This window comes from Phodopus roborovskii, unplaced genomic scaffold, assembly GCF_943737965.1.
Source record: "Phodopus roborovskii unplaced genomic scaffold, PHOROB, whole genome shotgun sequence".
NCBI lineage: Eukaryota > Metazoa > Chordata > Mammalia > Rodentia > Cricetidae > Phodopus > Phodopus roborovskii.
The window spans coordinates 5,066,205-5,085,914 of NW_026125295.1; the positions used below are offsets into that span (position 1 = coordinate 5,066,205).

Genomic DNA, 19,710 nt, shown 5'->3' on the forward strand with positions numbered 1-19,710 from the left:
AATTAATCTATCAATCATGGGCTTAAAGGCATGAGAAGTCAGAGGAGGCAGATAATAAGATAAACAAATGAGCCTGCCTAATGAGAGCTCTCATTCATAGTCTTTGTAAAGTATTGTCTTTGCAGACTTCACTGTTTAAAATAATAAGATCGTAACTAATGAGTTGGATATATGGCAAGCATCTTGACAGTTTCTGGGATAGATTGGAATATATTTAATTCAGAATGCTAACCATTTATCCAGGAATGGGTTAGAATTTGTTTTCAAATGGAATCTAAATGAATTCGTATATTTAGAAGTGCACCAAGCACTTAATTATTCAGTTTGCTCTCCCTGGCTTGTGCCTTAATTGGTCTTAAGCCACTCAACTCTCTTTGCTTGCTAATCAGATGTACTTGGGCAGACACTTAAATAGCTTACTCATTAGTGACACTGACAGGAGGCACAGCCCAACACTCTCTTAGAAACAAAATTAACAATAATTTACTGTTGGTTTGGGAAGGTTTTCCTGTCAAATCTTCCATTCAGTAATGTGCACAACCCTAAACCTGGTTACTGTTTTAGAAATATACAATGAAGGTGGTTATAATCATGGAGATGAATATGAGACCCTCATATCTTTCTTCCCTGTCCCAACCTCATTCAACATCACAGCTCACATCATTCTGCTGCTATGTGTGTACATATGGCCACTGAAGCTTTGACAGTATAACAATCAAAAGATACATAAAATAATATTTGAACTTATTGATAATGAGTGTTTTAACATTCTTTTGGGGAAAAGAAGCAATGACATTGAGCCACACACAAAAATATAGGTCAGGGAATTTCTGTGTATTTTTGAGATATTTTTTCTGGGCTTGGTCTTACAAGCGTGAAATTCCTGCTAACTGGAAGGCTGAGACAAGGGGAAACGTGGTAGTTAGAAGTTGTGATGGTCAGGTTTTAGGGGCAGAGTCTAGAATGGCCTGGGATAGGGGCCTCTGGACATGCCTGTGTGTTGATTGGAATAGGAAGACCTGTCCACTGTGGGTGGCATTATCCCCTGGCTGGGATCCTCAACTTTGTAAGTGGATAAGGGAGGTGAGAGGCAGCATGCATCATTCTCTGTTTCCTGACTGTGGATACAATGGGAGGTGCTGCTTCAAGATACTACTACCTCTACTTCCCAGACACTGTGTCCTGGAACTGTCCATTGAAATACAACTATTGTCCAATAAGTTGTTTTTGTTAGGGTGCTTTTTTAATCATAAAGAAGACATAAGTTCAAGGCCAGCCTAGGCAACTTCATGGGATGTTGTCTCAAACTTAAAAAAAAAAAAAGGTCAAGAGATATTACTTAATGCCACAATGCCTGCCTAGTGTATGTGAGGTTCTAGGGTCAATCCCATCAGTGTAGGGTTATTCCAGGAGTTGACAACTCCCCAACTTTGCTTAAGATCTGGGTTGGTCGAGCCCTGGCCAGTTTTACCCCAGGATGGGAAAGTGGAGAAACTAAGTGTGTATATGTGGGAGGTGTGTTAGAAGATTGGAGATGGCCACTGTCACCTGTAACTAAAATTATTGATGATGGAAGAGGGTGGGCATGAGGCACAGGGTTCTGCTGCTTCTGTCCTTTCTGCTCCATTCTAGATTACTCTATGTCTTTTCTATTTAACACATTATCCATTTCTCAACTCTATTACCCTCATCTTTTTTTCCTCCTACATTAAACAAGTTGCATGTTTACCATTGCTGAGGCCAGTATGCTCCTCAGAAGGCTAAGACAAGATAGACCAAGTCAAATGCCAAACATTCCATACAGAATTGAAGACACCATTGACCACACTTTCTGAAGCTCACTAACAATATTACAACAACAACAACTCTACTTTTTTTTCAACAACCCTACTATATATTTAATTAGAAATAATCTAGATTTTTGTTTAAAGAGACATATGGCACTAGAGAATTGTACAGAGATCCACAAGGATGACCCCAACTAGGAATCTAAGCAATAGTGGAGAGGCTACCTTAAATGCCTTTCCCCGTTAATGAGATTGATAACTATAACTACCTTAAATCCCATCCTAGAGCCTTCATCCAGTAGCAGAAGCAGAGATCCACAGCTAAGCACTGAGCCAAACTCTTGGAATCCATTTTCAGAGAAGGAGGAGTGATGAACAACGGGGTCAGGACCATGCTGGGGAAACCCACAGAAACATCCGACCTGAGCAAGTGGGAACTCATGACCCCAATCTGACAGCTGGGGAACCAGCATAGGATCAAACCAGGCCCCCTGAACGTGGACATCAGCTAGGAGGACTGGGCAGTCTATGGGGCCTCTGGCAGTGGAACCAGGATGTATCCTTAGTGCATGAATGGACTTCGGGAGCCCATGGAGGGATTCTCCCTTAGCCCAGAGACATGGGGAAGGGCCTAGGCCCTACCCCAAATGACTTGACAGACTTTGATGATCTCTCATGGAAGGACTCACCCTCCCTGGGGAGTGGATGGGTGATGGAGTGGGGGGGCAGTGGGGAACATGGGAGGATGGGAAGGAGAGGGAACTGGGATTGATATGTAAAATGATTGTTTCTAATTTAAATAAAATTTATTAATAAAAATAAAAAAGAATAAACTGTAGAAAAAGAAATAATCTAGTGTGTGTGTGTGTGTGTGTGTGTGTGTGTGTGTGTGTGTGTGTGAATGATGTAGTTAAGTGCTTTCCAAGTGAGCACAAAGCCCTGGGTTCCGGGTGGCAGCTCTGCAGCCACTTGTAATCCCAACCAGCATTCAGGAGGTAATAATAACAGGAATTTTAAAGCTCTATTTCATTCATGGCTATAGAGTGGTTTCCAGACCAGCAGCCAGCCCAAGAGACACATGACTTCAGCTCAAAAGAAGAAAAAGAAAGGAGGTAAGGGGCTGAAGAGATGGCTCAGTTTAAAAGAACTGGCTGCTCTTGCAGAGGACCCAGGTTCAATTTCCATCACCCATGTGGCCCCTACAACCATCTGTATCTCTAGTTCTAGGGCAAAGTACCCCCTCTTCTGGCCTCCACAGTCATTGCATGCACATGGTGCACAAATATTCATAGACATTAAAAAAATTAAAGAAAATGAAAGAACAGAAAAATGAATACCCCTTAATTACTGCTAAAACTCACTAAGTGAAATCAAAACTGATACCCAATTGGATTTAATGTTTGCAAAGTCTGTTTTACATATGAGTTTTACTTTCATTTATGAATGCATTATGTATGTGTGTGTGTTGTGTGTTGTGTGTGTGTGGTGTGTGTGTATGTGTGGTGTGTGTGTAGTGTGTGTGTGGTGTGTGTGTGGTGTGTGTGCGGTGTGTGTGGTGTGGTGTGTGTGTGTGATGTGTGTGTGTGTGGTGTATGTGTGGTGTGGTGTTGTGTGTGTGTGTGTGTGGTGTGTTGGTGTGCTGTGTGTGTGTGTGGTGTGTGTGTATGTGTGGTGTGTGTGTGGTGTGTGTGTATGTTTGGTGTGTGTGTGGTGTGTGTGGTGTGGTGTGTGTGTGTGATGTGTGTGTGTGTGGTGTGTGTGTGTGTGTGATGTGTGTGTGTGGTGTATGTGTGGTGTGGTGTTGTGTGTGTGTGTGTGTGGTGTGTGTGGTGTGCTGTGTGTGTGTGTGGTGTGTGTGTGGTGTGTGTGTATGTTTGGTGTGTGTGTGGTGTGTGTGGTGTGGTGTGTGTGTGTGATGTGTGTGTGTGTGGTGTATGTGTGGTGTTGGGTGTGTGTGTGTGTGTGGTGTGTGTGGTGTGTGTGTGTGTGTGTGTGTGCGCGCGCACATGCTTGGGAGTTGCTCGCCTTCCACCATGTGGGTCGTGGATGTTGAGTTCAGTCTGTCAGGCCTGCTGGCAAGCAACTTTACTCATTGAGCAATACTGCCAGCCCCCATATAGGTTTTGTTCCCCTCAATGCAATGTTGAATGTGAGCACAGCAATAGGAATGTATTTTGCCAACTGTATAGCATAATATTTTTCTATTTGTGATATATTTCCCAAGTACAATTGTGTTTCTCGACTTAGCAGAGTGGTCCAGGAAAGGAGCACACCAAGATGATGGTCTCCAGAATTTCCTACTCACAAGAATACTAAGTTGATTGTTCAGATATGCAGATCTTAATTTTTGTATTTTAAGATATAATGCATTTAAATATGTTGCTGGCATTTTTAAATAGTTGTATTATATTTAGTGTGTGTGTGTGTGTGTGTGTGTGTGTGTGTGTAAACCCTGATGATAAAATCCATAGGCTTGTTAGCAATGTCTTTGCCCACTAAGCTTTTTACTGGCCTCCATATTTCCTTTAGGTGAAAAAAAAAAGTACTCCTATAATTTTTCTCTGATATTCTCATAAAGTGTTCATATACATTCATAATTTACATATTGTTATTTATATCAAGAAAAAGAAACAATGAAGGATAAACAAAATTTCTGCCACAGAAAATGAGATTTCTCTGGGTCTTGCTAGCTGGTCCAAACTGCTGTTGTGAACAAGGTCTGTTAAAAATGGAAAGCATTCTATAATACAACAAGCTATCTTTCAACCCTCCCAGATTTCCTGGAGTTAGTTGGAATTAGGAGCAATTATCTTAAGAATAAGAAAATCTTAAGAACAGAAATGGATTGTCCCATTCTCTTCTGGAAAGACAGCTTTGCTGACAGAAACATATGCTTGGAGGCAGAAGTCTCATCTGAGAACAGAACATGATTTGTTGTCCTACGATGCAGCATGTCGGGTGTGCTCATCAATAGATGCCCTTACATGTGTAAGCCTTCCCACACTGTGGGTCACTCTGCTTCAGGGTCTCTTTGAAAGAGATCCTTTTGGTTCTTGCCCTATAGAGCTCCGAAGTATCTGGGAACTTAGCCTTTGCTTTATCAGTTAGTTGAAAATGAAATGCTTTGGGGCTGCCCAATATAGCTCTGTAATTCATTATGGAACACAGGAATGGCCTGGCATGAGACAGGCAAGCAACTAATGACCATTCATTTTGTCCAGGAAATATCAAGATCGATACATAGGACATGAGGCATTTATGGAACACTGTGTTGTCTTTGCTCTCTTGGAAAAGGGGCATATATTGCAGGATATCTTTCTGCTAATGGTACTGACACAATGCTTGAGTGACTGGCACCTTTAATACGTGAGGCTGGCCTCACCTATTTGTTAGTGGCAACAGTAATGTTGATCTTTTTTAGCTTCCTCGGATAGGTATCCCAATGTTCTACAGTTTGATTCTGGCATCTGTCTATCCAACTATCTAGATTTATATCTATCAGCTATCTGCCTGTCTATCATCTATCTTTTTATGTCTATCCACATGTCTATCTACACCTTCTGTCATTTATCTATACCTACATTTATATCTATACACATCTATCATCTATCTGCCTATCTGTCCTCCTTCCTGATCCAGTTGATCATCATCTGAACCATTTGGGGGTGCTCTAATAGTGTGAATAAAATGATTCATAATGCCCTCATTAACAGTAAGCCACTTATGAATCAATGGGAAGAGTCTTGCTATATAGGGAGATCTGGGGTGATCAAAGTGTGTCATCTACAGCATTCCCTTCAACATCACATTGACGTGTGTCACAAAGAGAAACGTAACAGCAATGTAGCTAATATCTAATGAGCAAATTATTCACACTCTAATCAAAACACAAATGATGTTGACAACATAAATGAGATCAATGTTAGATGATATCCTTGCAAATGTACTTAACAGTGATGGTTCTAAATTTACAATTTATAACCATGTCAAGTCTCAGTGTTCAAGTAGTTATATTTTCTCGATCCTTTGTAGAAATGGCACCACAAGGAGCGGAGCAGGAGATGAAAGAGATGGTTACCTGAACACAGTCATTAGCCTTGAAGATGCTTTAAGCATCACCATCATTTCCAAGGGTGACAGAATGAAAATGTCATGGGTGCTCCGCACTGTGTGCACGCTTCCTCAAGTCACCCTCAAGCAAAGAAGGAAGCGACAGGAACTTAGCACCAAGTGCTCTGTCCTCACACACAGTGAGACAAGATGATGGTGGAGTGATTCTGGCCTATCCACAGTCCTCTCAGGACACAGTGGCTCTGGCCATTGTACATGACCATGGATTCCTCACACATGGCTTTAAATATCACTACACTGAAAGCATCCGTGTGCATATCCACAAATCCACAGATTTCTGGCCCCCAACACATTGAACTATGTATGCTAAAGCAGGAGAATAGACTTCACAATTTTTTTAAACTCTTCTTTAATTAGTTTAATCATATACATCTTTACTTTTGTTTCAAGAAGGTCATATTAATTAATGTTAATTTTTAAATTATTAGTACATCTACCAGCGAGAAAAAGCATTCTCAAGTATTCTACTGAGAAAAATTAGAAAACTGGTCACTTAAGGAAAATAAGAAAGAAACAAGGCTAGAGATGACTCAGTGGATATGAACACTCACTGTTCTTCCAGAAGATGTAAGTTCAGATCCTAGTACCTACTTTGGCTCACAACTGCTTATAACTCCAGCTCCAAGGCATCCAACAACTTCTCTGGCTGCCATGGACATTCCCACACAAGTGCTTATACCCATAAGCAAGCATACACACATAAATCAAAATAATAAACATAAACCCACTCTGAGCACTCTCTTCTATGTGCTAAAGAGCTCCTAGTAACCTTGAACTCTTTGTCTTTGTAATGGAAGAGAAAACTCAATTAAGAAATGAGTTTCTGGGCTATCAAAACTCATGTGTAAAGAGCTGGCCACACAAGCATCAAGATCAAGTTCAAATCCCCAGAACTCATGTAGAAACAGAATAGATTAGCATGCGTGTCTGTGATCACAGTATATCTACAGGAAAATAGGGATGATGAAGACAGAGTACCCAGAAAGCCTTGAGTGCACAGCCACAAACCACAAGAGAGACCCTGCCTTAAATAAGATGGAAAGCAAAGAGGGCCTAACCACAGAAGCTGTCTGCTAACCTCCCCATGTGTACCATGGCCTGAACGCAGCAACGATACACATGTATGAACACACATGATCATACGACACATTAAATTCTGAAAAACATGAGTTCTGAAAATAACATTTCAAATATATCCAACAGAAGCCATGCACACTAATCTAAGTAAGCAACAAATGCCCAAATTGATCCTACCCACCACGATATTCACATCATATCCTCTGGGGACATTATTCTATTATACCTTCCAGATACCTACTTCCTACGACATACTCTTTTATTTCACATCAAATTTACATATCAAAGTGTTTTGTATCTTCAGTCAGCATCTGAAGCTTTTATTAAACTCTATTTGACTTCCAAAATTATGCATAAATAAAGGCAAACTTGAGAACACCTGATGATAAGCATTGCATATTTAATTCTATTCTAGTGAGGGAAAGGCCTCAGAAGCATCACATTCTACATCTAAGATTTTGTAACCGAGTCAAGCTGCTGGTCTCCTTGTTCCCATAAAATGGGAAGGGGCTAAATGCTCACAAGCAAATCCCTGCTATGCACTATGCTTCCATTGGGTGTAGCTATGATATTAAAAAGGTGCTAGGCCTCCCTGTGTACACATGAAAGATGCTGGGACAGTCAGGGATATGTAGGAACTTTATCTTTAGGATTAAATTATTTTAATCACTCATACATTTGGGGAAAACCAAAAAAAAAAAAAAAAAAAAAAAACATTTCCAAGCACCAGGTCAAGATAGTTCTCAGCACAGCACGTCTTTTCTTCCCCCCAGAGAAAGAATCCCATAAAGTTAAAAATCAAATGTAATTAATGATTGTTTCCACATAGTTGGCTTCCTCTTTTTAACATGATTGTGTGAATCACACCTAGTTCAACACCTTCTGTGTATACAGACATCTGTTGGGTAAACTGGAATGAAGATGAGGTAACTGCAGGGTCTGGGAAGATGGCTCTGTTAGTAAAGAGTTTGCCACACAAGCACGAGGACCTGAGTTCAGATCCCCAGCGCCCACATAAAAGCCAGGCATGGTGGGTGATATGTGCCTGTAATCCTAACTTGGGAAAGGAGCGGGCAGGCAAATCCCTGGAGACAGTGGCTAGCCCTTCTGATGAACCTGCTGAGTTTCTGGTTCAGCAGCAGATTTTGTTTCAAAAAATAACACACACACACACACACACACACACACACACACACACACGCCTCCTCTATCCAATGCCAGTTCTAGCAGAATGTCTTGAGATGTATATTTATACTAACAGAAAGGAGCCCACAGTATTTCTCCTAAAATGCAAAGACAGCTTCCATGCTGAGAAGAAAACTGTTACAGCCTTTCTTAACAACACCATATGTCTCCAAGTGGATCATGACGAAGTCAGTTCACAGGGGGATGCTCCCTGTGGAAGCTAACCGAATCAAAGCAGAGCTTGGCTTCATGCACACTCACTGATTAACCAATAACCTGCCTTAGCCTCTTCTCCATCAGGGTCTTCCTGCTTTCACAACATCCTCCCCAAGCAACCAAATCAGTACAAAAGTCCTGGCTATGCTACCAAACGTAATCTCTCCTTTTGTTGACATTTTTCCCTCTGTATAACTTCAATCTGTTTTATGGAATTGAGAAGCTAAATTCCCAAACCCTCTGACCAATTTCAATGATAGTTGTGCTATAGCAGTAATTGTTGAAACCCAGAACATAAATGAGTACACACATATGTACTTATTTCCACTGAGACATAAATTAACCAACATACTCTCAAAAGTTCTTTAGATACTATAATTTTTCTCAGTTCAGAACTTCATTAAATCTTAATTTTTTATATATTAATATGAAATACCATTTTTAGAGATAGGATCTCAGGCAGCCCAGACTTTAAAGTCTCTATGTAGCTGAAGACAGCCTTGAACTCCTGATCCTCCTGCCCCTACTCCCCAAGTACAGAGATGACATCTGTGAGCCACCATGCCCAGGTCTCATGAGCTGTTTTTCGATGCTAATATGCAACATCAAATACCTTTCTTGTTCCCTAGCAGGTTGAGCCAAGTTAAGGTGTTCAGAAGTTCAAGAGACATGATATATTTTATTTTTATGTAAATTTAACTCTTAATAACATAAAGTGGTATCCTTTTACAATGTATATAAAACTCAAGATTTCTGCCTTGAGAAAATATAAAATGCTATGTGGTAGTATAGATTGGCGCTTTTAATAATCTCTCAAACTCTCACATTGTTGTAAAATATAAAATTTTTGCACTCAGATTTCATGACTGTCAAATTGCCATAATGTTTCTATTCTTGCTTGCCTTTGCACATTTTCCTTACAGGTGGACAGTGGTGTTTGGTGTCCAGTATGAGCCTTTCCAGCTCTCCTCTGACTGTCATCACATAGCCACTTAATTCATGGTAGATAAAGATTTCAACAGTCATGCTGAGTGTCACAAGCATCCCTCATCTCAAGGACACCTACACTTTGCTCTGCTTCCCTTCTAATCCACTTCAGGGAGCCAGCAGAACAAATTCAAACACAGAACAATGAAGAATCCCCAAGACAGCCTGGAAACCAGTTGAAAAACAGAGTATGAACACACACATTTATGGACTGGAGAGCTGGCTCTATGGGTTAAGTGCCCACTTTTACAAGCATGAGGGCCCAAGTTCAAACCCCCAACATCCATGTAAAAGCTAGTCATAGCTGTGCACTGGGGGATAAAGACAGGCACATCCTTGAAGCTCACTGGCCAGCAGTATAACCAAAATGGCAAGCTTCCCATTCAGTGAGAGACCATGTCTCAAAGAATACAAAGGAGATTGAAAGGGAAGGCATCAGTGTTCCCCTTTGACCCTCTCCTGTAAATGTGTGGGCATTGTACTCACATGCGCATGTGCATGTGCCACATATACAACACACACACACAGATCTGAAGGAAAGATAAATGAAAAACAAAATCACCTTTACGACAGCATCCCCGCCAACAGCATGCAAATGATTTAACAATGGCCATAAGACTTTAGGGCTTTTTAGTGGCTTCTGACAGCATTTCTTACCTGGGATGCCTGGTGGTGTTTTCAGATATTTTCCATTAAAATGTTGAATTACAACTTCACATTTTTCGGTAGACTCCATTCTATGGGGGGAAAAAAGTATGGGTGGGTGAACATGAGAGTATATACTTCTGTCAAGTTGTTCTTATAAAAATAAGCAAGAAAGGGTAATAAGAAAGGGACACATGTACATGGATTATCACCGGCTGTTACAGCTACCATGGTGGGCTCGTGGGACTTGGGAAAGTTATCATTGTGCAACGTGCCTTCCCCATATGGTTACCCAGGTGATTGTCACAGAGCTAACCTGAGACTTTCTTCCTTCCACACAAGGTAGCTTGACAGTCGAAAGCATTCAATAGCTGCTCACCAAATGACTGAATTAGCAACCCCTGAGAGGCAGGTTGTAGATGAAAGTTTGTGTGCTACCTGGTCCTACAGTCATTTAGTCCCAAACAAACACACAGAGGCTTATATTGATTATAAACTATTTGGCCAATGGATCAGGATTTTTATTGGCTAGCTCTCTCTTAATTATTAACCCATTTCTTTTAGTCTATGCATCTCCATGAGATCTTGGCTTACCCGAGAATACCTGGGCATCTCACATACCTGGTAGCTACTTGGCGTCTTCTTGACTCTGTTTACTACCTTTTTCTACCCCTGCTTAGATTTTCTGCCTGGCTATATCCTGCCTGGCCATTGGCTGGAATGGCTTTATTCATCAACCAATCTGAGAAACATTTATTGACAGCATACAGAAGGATATCTCCCATCAATCAGCAGGTCATATCAATGAGGAAATGGAGGCCGGAGAAGATAAACTATCTCTCCAGTAAGTGGCAGAGTAGGGATCTGGACCAACACCAGCCGTGGTAAAGTCTGTGCTGTGACAACCTGACCACAGTGTGAAAATGATGCACTATATCTGAATAGCTTGCTGCCTGTGGTAGTGATCACACGGTGGGAGTTATCAGCCCTGTGGCACTTTTATGGAAAGTCACAAGGAGAGAGTTATTTGGGGTCCCTACATGTTGCAGGAAGCTAAAAGAACCCCTGAAACATACTTTCTTCATTTTAGAATTCTGACTACTCCTATTCATATTTTATATTTAATATTAGGTACCAAGATTCATAAAATGAGGTTTCTGTGTAAAATGTCAGCATCTCATGTACAATCTAAGGGGAGGGCACATTTAGCAGCTCCAGCATCATCATGTTATTCTTGGCAAGGTTGCCCTGGCTCGGGTATATCTGCAAAAAATTCCGAAAAAATCAATTGTATGTGGCTCTCACTTTGTTGTTTCTACAAGTGCATTTGTGTGTGTGTGTGTGTGAGAGAGAGAGAGAGAGAGAAAGAGAGAGAGAGAGAGAGAGAGAGAGAGAGAGAGAGAGAGAGAGAGAGCTGTACCTGTGGAGGCTAAAAGAAGGAGTCAGAGCCCCTACAGCTAGAGTTAGGAATGATTGTGAACCACCCCAGGGAGGTGCTGGGAGCTAAACTCACGTTGTCTGGAAGAGCAGTAAATGTTCCTAATTACAGACCCATCTCTCCAACTCCCTAAATGAAAATTTAAATAGATAGAACACACACACACACACACACACACACACACACACACTATCATTTGTTACTTACGGACAAGAACCCTAGGACCCTAAGATGTTAGGATAAGAAAAGCAAGACATATGTTCCCCCATTCTAAACATTTGGGAACAGGCAAACACAGCTCTCTCCATCTTCACACTTCCTATCTAGTACACCCTTGGCCATACACTCTTCCTACTCCCGTAAGTTTTTATTTTTAAGTAGGAAACTTGCTTTTCTAGGAACAAAAGAATTCTGACTGTGTCTCCCTATCTTCCCACAGGATCGACTCTCTGTGGCCTCTTTGCAGAAAGCTTTCTCCTAGGAGGGGCAAGAATGAGAGAGGAGATCGAGCCCTGAACTCCCACAGAAGGAACATTAGTGGGGTTTTATTCTAGGGGGTAAAGACAGAAGGCTCCCACCTAGGGTCCCTTCTCTATTAAGTCCTCTCTCTGTGAGCTCATGTAGATCAGACAGTGGGGACTAAATGTGCAAAGCCCCACAAACCAAGCCCTTTCTCCTTGTCCTAAAATGGCAAGTAGTTTTAAAGGAAGACCAAACAGAGCTGAAGGTTACAACGTGCAACTGCTGATTTTGTGAATACAGAGCAAGCTAAAAGGAAAATGGGCTGCTCTCCACCTCACATGCCTACCCTATTTTTACTCTGGTCTGAAAGTTTCAAATCATCCCTTCTGGGTTCTAAGTAAGACCGTCTTTTTTTAACACCATTTTACAGCCAGGACAGGCCTGCTGGGGGCTCTTTCTAAGAACACAAAGACAGCAGGCAGCAGGCGGCGTGGATGGCTCACTTTGGGTTCATTCAGATCTAACTAAGTAGATGTCTGCTGTGAGCCACCTCTGATCGAATAAACACAATAAAAGTCTGTTTTCTGCGGCTGTCGTCACGAAGTGTCAAGGCACATTACCTTGTACCACCCAGCGGTGACAGTTTTCATTCAGATACACAGGGCCACATCTGAACAAAGCAAAGCAATGATGGCTCAAGTCTCTAGGAGTGCCAAGGGGGCGGGGACAATGTTCTGGAAGCGGAACAATAGGGAGACCTGTAGGTGAATGCCTGTGTTAGCCAGAACATGCCTATTTTCTCCTCAGGTTTCACAGTTAAGTGCTCTGCGAGGCTGCCAGCTCGAGCTATCTGGAATCTGGCTGCTGCTTGGGTTGAAACTGACACAAGCACTCTCAAGGATGCTTGAGAAGACAGCCACAGAAGCCCCCGCCTTTACCAGTCCCTTTCAGCAGAGATTCTATTCTTACAGGAGGCACCTGAGGCCTCCCCCGCCCCCACCCTGCAGAACAGCTCCAGGGTGGGGCCAGCCTCCTGAGAATGCATTAATGAGGCTCCAGTCACTGTGTAAAGCTTCTGGGGTTTTGTTAGGTCTGCCATTTAAACATAAACGCACGTTCAGGGTCCTGTTTCTTTCTTCTTTCATGACCTGAAACTGCTGGCTTCAGTCACTTGAAACAGACTAAGGAACTCTGTTGCTCCTGTGGCAGCTGCCTCCTCCTCGCTTGGCTCCTTCCTCCTCCTCCTGTTCTTCTAAAGCAACTGCTTCGGCAAAGAGAAACCAATTTCACAGCTCACACAATTCCCACAGTCAAACTGCAATAATCGAGAACCTGATCTAGCATTGGCAGAAATGTTCTGGATCGGGCTTGACGCACAGAGGAAGAAAAGTCATGTGCAAAACCATGTTCAGCTTAACTCTCTCACCTCAATAGAGAGCTCTCAGTTCACGATCTGAAAGCTCTAAGTATTATAAGCCACAGATTTAAAAACAAATCCATTCCATCATGTGTTATGCCTAATTAGAGGTTTCCTGCTCTTGTGAAATGTTTGGGGTTTTGCAATCATGGGCACAGGATAAATTATTGGTGACTTGCAGCATCCAACTTTGCGAGCCAAACTTCCTCGTTTCTAGTAAGATTTACACAAAGCATTAATGCTATCAGAAGAATTTTAATGACTAAAATGTGTGCTCTTTCTAGCATTTCAAAACTAAATCACGTCATTTGCTCTTTTAACCCATTGCAACATAGAACAATGGTGAATCCCTACAACAAATTAAAATAAATAATTGTGTGGCATTCTTCTTAGGCTCTCTCTCTCTCTCTCTCTCTCTCTCTCTGTTTCTCTCTCTCTCTCTCTCTCTCTCTCTCTCTGTGTGTGTGGGGGGGGGGGGCGCACTCTTATGCATGCATACATGAGGAGGGCAGAGGACAACCTCAAGTAGCATTCCATCTGCATTTCCTTTGAGGTGAAATCTACCCACCAAGTAAGCTAGGCTGGCAGGCAATTGGCTTTGTTCCAGTGAGATGTCTGCCATTCTTAGGACACCTGTGATGAGTACCAAACTCTACAGCAAAGTGGCCTCTCTGCTGTCTCCCTCTGCAACATGTCTTGGTGATTCTGCATTAGAAAACTCACTCCTCTTAGAAATGGGATCGTGGTTAATTCTCGGCCCTGAAAGCCACCCCTTTTTGCTATTTTGGGAATGGAACATGGGACCTCAGGTATGCTAAGCAGAGGCTTTACCAGTGAGCCACATGCACAGAGCCACTTCTTAGAATCACATCAAGCAGTGGCCCTTGGGAGGATACCTGTGCTCCATCAGATAGCCCTACAGCCATGGACATACACACAGTAGTAAGTGGACTGAGTAGGATTAAAGGTGGCCATGTGAAATCTGGAGGAAAAAGTCGGGGTCGTAAGGGAGGAATTGTTGGGGAGATACTGGGGATGGATTTGATCAAAATGCATTACATGCATGTATCAGATTTTCATACAACAATGAAAAGTTTAAAAAAAAAAGATGTATCACATTGCTGAGTAAGGAATTATCTCAGATGTCATTTCCTCCATTGCTTAAATTAAAAAATAATCAAGCTTTGCATTTGAGGAGCACCACGGGTGTCTTCCCTGAAGACTAGCTAGCATATGGCCTGGACCAGAAGCTGCTGCTCCTTTCTGTCTATTGAGAGGATTTTAGAGGGGACAGACCACCATCATCAGCCTCGCCACTGTCCTAGTTCATTTCTGCTGTGATGATTAAAATGTCCTGACACAAAAGCAATTCATTAGACTAAGGGTTTCTTTCAGGTTAAAATTCAAGGTTACACACAGGGGAAGTCAAGGCAGGAACATGAAACAGACATGCCACATCCAGAGAGAAATGAATGCATGCACGCATGCTTCCTGGATTGCTTGTTCTCAGCTTAGTTTTCCACTCTCGTTCAGTTTAGGATTTCATGTCTAAGGGAATGGTGCTACCCATAGTAGGCTGGGCCTTTCCATAACAATCAGCTTCATTAAGACAATCATCATAGACATACATGGCCACAGGCCATGTATTAAATTTATCTTTCCTGGTGATTCCAGATTGAGTAAAAATGGTGACTACAACCACCCTTCCATCATACCATCCCTTCTGATCCTCTGCTGATTTATCTCATCTCACTCAGCCCTCTGTCTTGATCACACACAACCCCTTCTAACTAGAGAGATGTTTCTAAATGGTTACATGGACATACCCTGATATGGTATGACAAGAAAGGACCTTCATTTCAAGGACACTGTGCTCAAATGTCCCCTAGTGATGCAAGTCCTATCGTGGAGAGGAGAACACATCAGGCTATTTCAGATGCAGAGATATTCTCCAGGACTCAGGATCAAGACTATCCAGGATGACCAAACAAGCCAAAGGAAATGTCATAGATCCAAGCAGGCTAGAGAGATGCAACGCACCATGGACACGGTGCTCTGAACTGGATCCTGGGACAGAAAGGGTGTGACAGAAGAGTGGCTGGGTTCCAAAGTGAGTCTGGAGTTGTTACTGACAAGATGCTAATGTGGGTCTCTTGGGTTTTATGTCTGTTAAGACTCATCATACCAATAATGATGACCTCGAACTCCTGATAAATCAGGAGAATCACCTTGAAGCTCATGGACCATCTGACCTGTGTAGGAAGAGCCACAAAACGAGTGAGGTTGCCTTAACAAGGGGGAGGAGGGGCCCAGCTCATGGAAGGTGTCTTCTTCTGGCCTTCACACACACCATGGCTCATAGCCACCCTGTCCCACTAATTAGTTTTTAAAAGACAAGAAATCTGAGCGCTTTGTCTTGATTGTATCTCTGTTGAGGCATCCTGCCTCTGTCTACGGGCCCTAGTGGGTTCTGAGATACCCCTCTGCCTTCCCTGTGATCTGCAAGTACACGAGTTCTTGGGGTCTGCTCTCTTGGCATCTCAGGGTCACTGTGTCAGTTCTCATGGCTCTGCCCACAATTCTGGAAATCACTCTTGAATGGAGTCACCTCTGAAAGAGTGATGTACTTAACCTATCCATCTAAGGTTTCCATCACCTTGCTCAATAGTAGAGAAATAAAAACATAACTTCAGGGGCTGTACATTTCAGGAAGCAGGCAACAAAAATAAAGGGCTTTCTTCTGACACAATGTAAAAGGTACCTCTGTCCCTCAGATTACCCGAGCAAGGATGCATTACCTAAGAGTGTGTGACATTCTTGTCTAGATGCATACTGATCTAATTCTATGTCTAGGCCAGATTAATGTTTTCAGACGGAGTTTTGATTATAGAAATTAGAAAAATAAAACAAAAGTGGTTTGATCTTTAAACAAGCCATCTGAGTATAGAAACAAGAGACACAGGCTGTAGTCCAGGTAATTACAGGGTAGGACCTCAGGCTATTTTTCACATTAGGGTCCTCATCCATATCTGGCAGTGTTTGAGAAAAGTCTTGTTTGTCTATGACCCTCACTACTGAAGGGGTTCAGGTTGGATTGAAAATTCCTGCCTGACTGCTAGCCTGAACCCAGCACCTCCCCGATGACTAGTGAACCCTGGGCAAGTTTGTAGCCAGTGTCAGAGAACTTGCCTAGCATGCAGTGAGAATAGGGGACAAAGCTAGAAAAAGTCCTGCCACCCTAAGCTGTAGAAAGCCAAGACTTTGAAGCCTAGAACTTCTGAAAGACTTAATTAATTTCTTTGATCCTGTCACGTCTTATTCTTAGATACAGTTAAGGCATTTGATTTGCTTGTAGTCTAACCATTGAGCTTTCTGTTTCCCAAACTTGCCAAATCTGCCCCAGCCTAGATCCCTTGTTTCCTTTTCCTCTTAGCAGGATTTTTTTTCCCTTATCAAGTAGTCCATAGAAATTTCTTATTATTTGCATATTTCAATATTTAACTACTCCCAATTCAAAGAGCTGTCCTACCTTGACCTCTGGCCCCATACTCTGAATCATAGTTCTAGATTTTATTTTGATTTTGTGACCCTATAGTAATTTGATATTACTTGAAATTTGACTGCTTATCACATCCAGTAATCTCCATAAACTAATAAAACAGCAGCTCACCAAAGCAAGCTTTCTCTGTTCATATGCCATCCCAGTAATACAGCATTGCTGGCATTTGGGGAACCACAGACATTTTAATCAGATGAACTAAGATAGAGAATGAATATATACATTCCGTGCATCAGGAAGAGTGTTGAAGCTTTGAAGTATATGAGCATATAGATAAAGACGGACAGAGGAGAGATACAAAGTTCTAGCCCATGCAGAACTATGGTCACCACTATAAGGAAGTAGAGAATCAAGGGGTGAGGCAAACTTATGAAAACTGGGGGTGGAGGAAGCATACAAAATAAGAGCGACTCCGATGCAAAATGCAAGCAATAAGGGTCTGTATTTCCAAGGGTGTCTTCTCTATTGGCTAGCACCAACACCTGGCCTGAAGTCCCTGAACATCAGAGACACACGTAAGGGGCCTCCTCACCTTCTCCAGATTTCTGTTTAGAGCAGGAAGCAGGTGAAGGCGTTTAACAGATGCAAATGTCCCTGGGAATTCAGATCACCAAATTCATTTCCATGTGAGTAAAGGACTGTTTTGTAACCGTGTTTTCATCCAACAAAGGGCTTTTGTTTTGTTTTCCAAATAAAGACATGTCATTTTTCTAATGGCATACCTATCAACTTGTTCTCCCTTCCCTAGCTTTGTAGAAGGATACAGGAAGAGCAAGAATTGAGCGATGCCATTTGATTAATTGTCTTGCTGGTTGACTTGGTGAATCTTCCACCAGGAGGATGAAGAACTGATGAGAATGTCAATCATTATGGACTGGTTGGGATACCACAATCAGAGCGTCATTACACTCAACCCTGAGCTATCTTTAGCTGCCTCAGTAGCCATTCCTTGCCCACGACTGTGTTTGCCCTAACACCATGACCTGTGACCAGCTGAAAACTTTGGATTGTATTCACTCAGCAGCGGATCACCTCATTCTACCAACCAGAAGTCCAGGAACAGCTTCAGAAAGCACCTGAGGCCTGTGGCAAAGTTTGCTCCCATTTCAGGCAATCTACCTAGGTTTCCGCCTGAGGTTTCCACAAAGATATTTGAAAAATGTCTTGATTTATGGCTTCCACTATTCTATTACCGTGAACTTCCAGGCAGTTACTACATAGGAACATGGTATATGAGGTAACATGAGTCTGTTTCCCCAGCCCATGGTCACTCATATTTGGCTCCAGAATAAACTATCTCTTACAACCTTTGAAAAGGGGGCTGTGTTTTAGGGATGACAAGTAGTTGATTAATGGCACAGAGGCTCCAAATGCATAGGGACAAGGACAGATGGTTCTGCCTTCTCCACCCATGATCACAAGTATTGGATGATGAGAAAAAAAAACATGCAAGTCAGGAGCAAAAGCAGTAGATGACAGAGAGAGGGCAGGTTCGCACGGAGGACCAAGCTGGGGGACTCCAGCAGCGTTTCCCAATGGCTCACATCTGCCCAGCAACTGGAAGAGGAATTACCATTACCTAAAGAATCGGTCTCACTCTCTCCAGTGTCCGCAAAGGCAACTGTACCTGTCTGGGTACAGACACAGCTGTAGCAGGGAGATCACTAGTCACTAAATTTACCCTTGAGAGATTTTCCTCGGTCTCATTTGATTTCCTGGTTCCATGTACCTTAGCTGCTAATGCCAAAAGTATTGCTAAGAGTACAAGGCAGGATTGCTTTTTTTTTTTTTTTTTTTTTTTTGCTTTCTTCACACATCAGTGGAGTCAAGTGAAACATACCCCAAACAGTAAAAACAAACCAGAGTTTGATTGATTTGATGGGCATGTTAAAAATCAAACATTTGCCAATGAAACAAACAGTTGCCTAATAACTTTTCTTTATAAACTTGCTGTTCCCATTATGTTTATTGAAAGTCTCTTTTCTCACTATATTTCAAGAGGTAGGAGAGGACACAGATCAAGTGTCCAGTTGGACAATAAAGCAATCAAATGCTGATATATTCAAAAACATTTCCAGAAAAGACATGGAAGTCTACAGTACTTTTTTTAACCTGGCATTTATCAGGTGTTAATAATTAGGCTAGTATCCATCTAAAACTCCAAGAAATTGGTGGGTTTTCTTTAATTGATTAAAGAAGAAGAAGAAAGGCAAAGACTCGTTTAGAAAGTGTGTTCATTCCAGAGGGAAGGGCTAGCGCAGTGCAGCCATATGTTAAAGGTCACCTAAAGGAAGCCTCTGGCAGAACCACACTGAGATCACGGAAGACAGAGGAGACACCCGAACACAAAGGTCTCTGTTTGCAGCCTTCTCTCACGCCCCTTAGTCCACTGGGGAACAGTAAAAGCCTTCTTAAAGAGAGGCTGTGTTCCCACATGTTGGAGCTTGGTGAATTCCCCACCCCACCCCCAAATCATTTCTCCACGCCGAGTCAAGCTTCAGTGGTCTCCCACAACACTTCCCTGTGATTTTCCTGGACAAATGGTCTCACGTTTCTGGGAACAGGGAACGGATAGTTTGGGTGCGCACTCATGCCCCTTCAGACTCCCTGATTTATGTTGTGGGGGCGTATCCTCTTTTTCACAGGCCTGCCACACTCACTAGCTACCTAGGAGCCCCCGATGATCAACATTCCCACCATTAACTTCTGTTTTTAGAGATTTATGACACAGCTCTAAAATGCCACCTGGAGGGTGGAGGATCCCACCAAATTGTTTTAAGTTACAAGAGAACTCTTAAAACAGAAA

At 42.3% G+C, this 19,710-nt stretch overlaps 1 protein-coding gene across 12 annotated transcripts in view; it reads right to left on the reverse strand.

The window, feature by feature from the left end:
- Window positions 1-19,710, reverse strand: part of Rbms3 (RNA binding motif single stranded interacting protein 3) — a 1,220,120-nt gene that overhangs the window by 196,677 nt on the left and 1,003,733 nt on the right. For all 12 annotated transcript variants that reach the window (XM_051202110.1, XM_051202071.1, XM_051202118.1 and 9 more), the window contains one exon: window positions 10,041-10,120. In XM_051202110.1, the coding sequence (XP_051058067.1) occupies window positions 10,041-10,120 (80 nt within the window). The remainder of the gene's footprint in view (window positions 1-10,040; window positions 10,121-19,710) is intronic.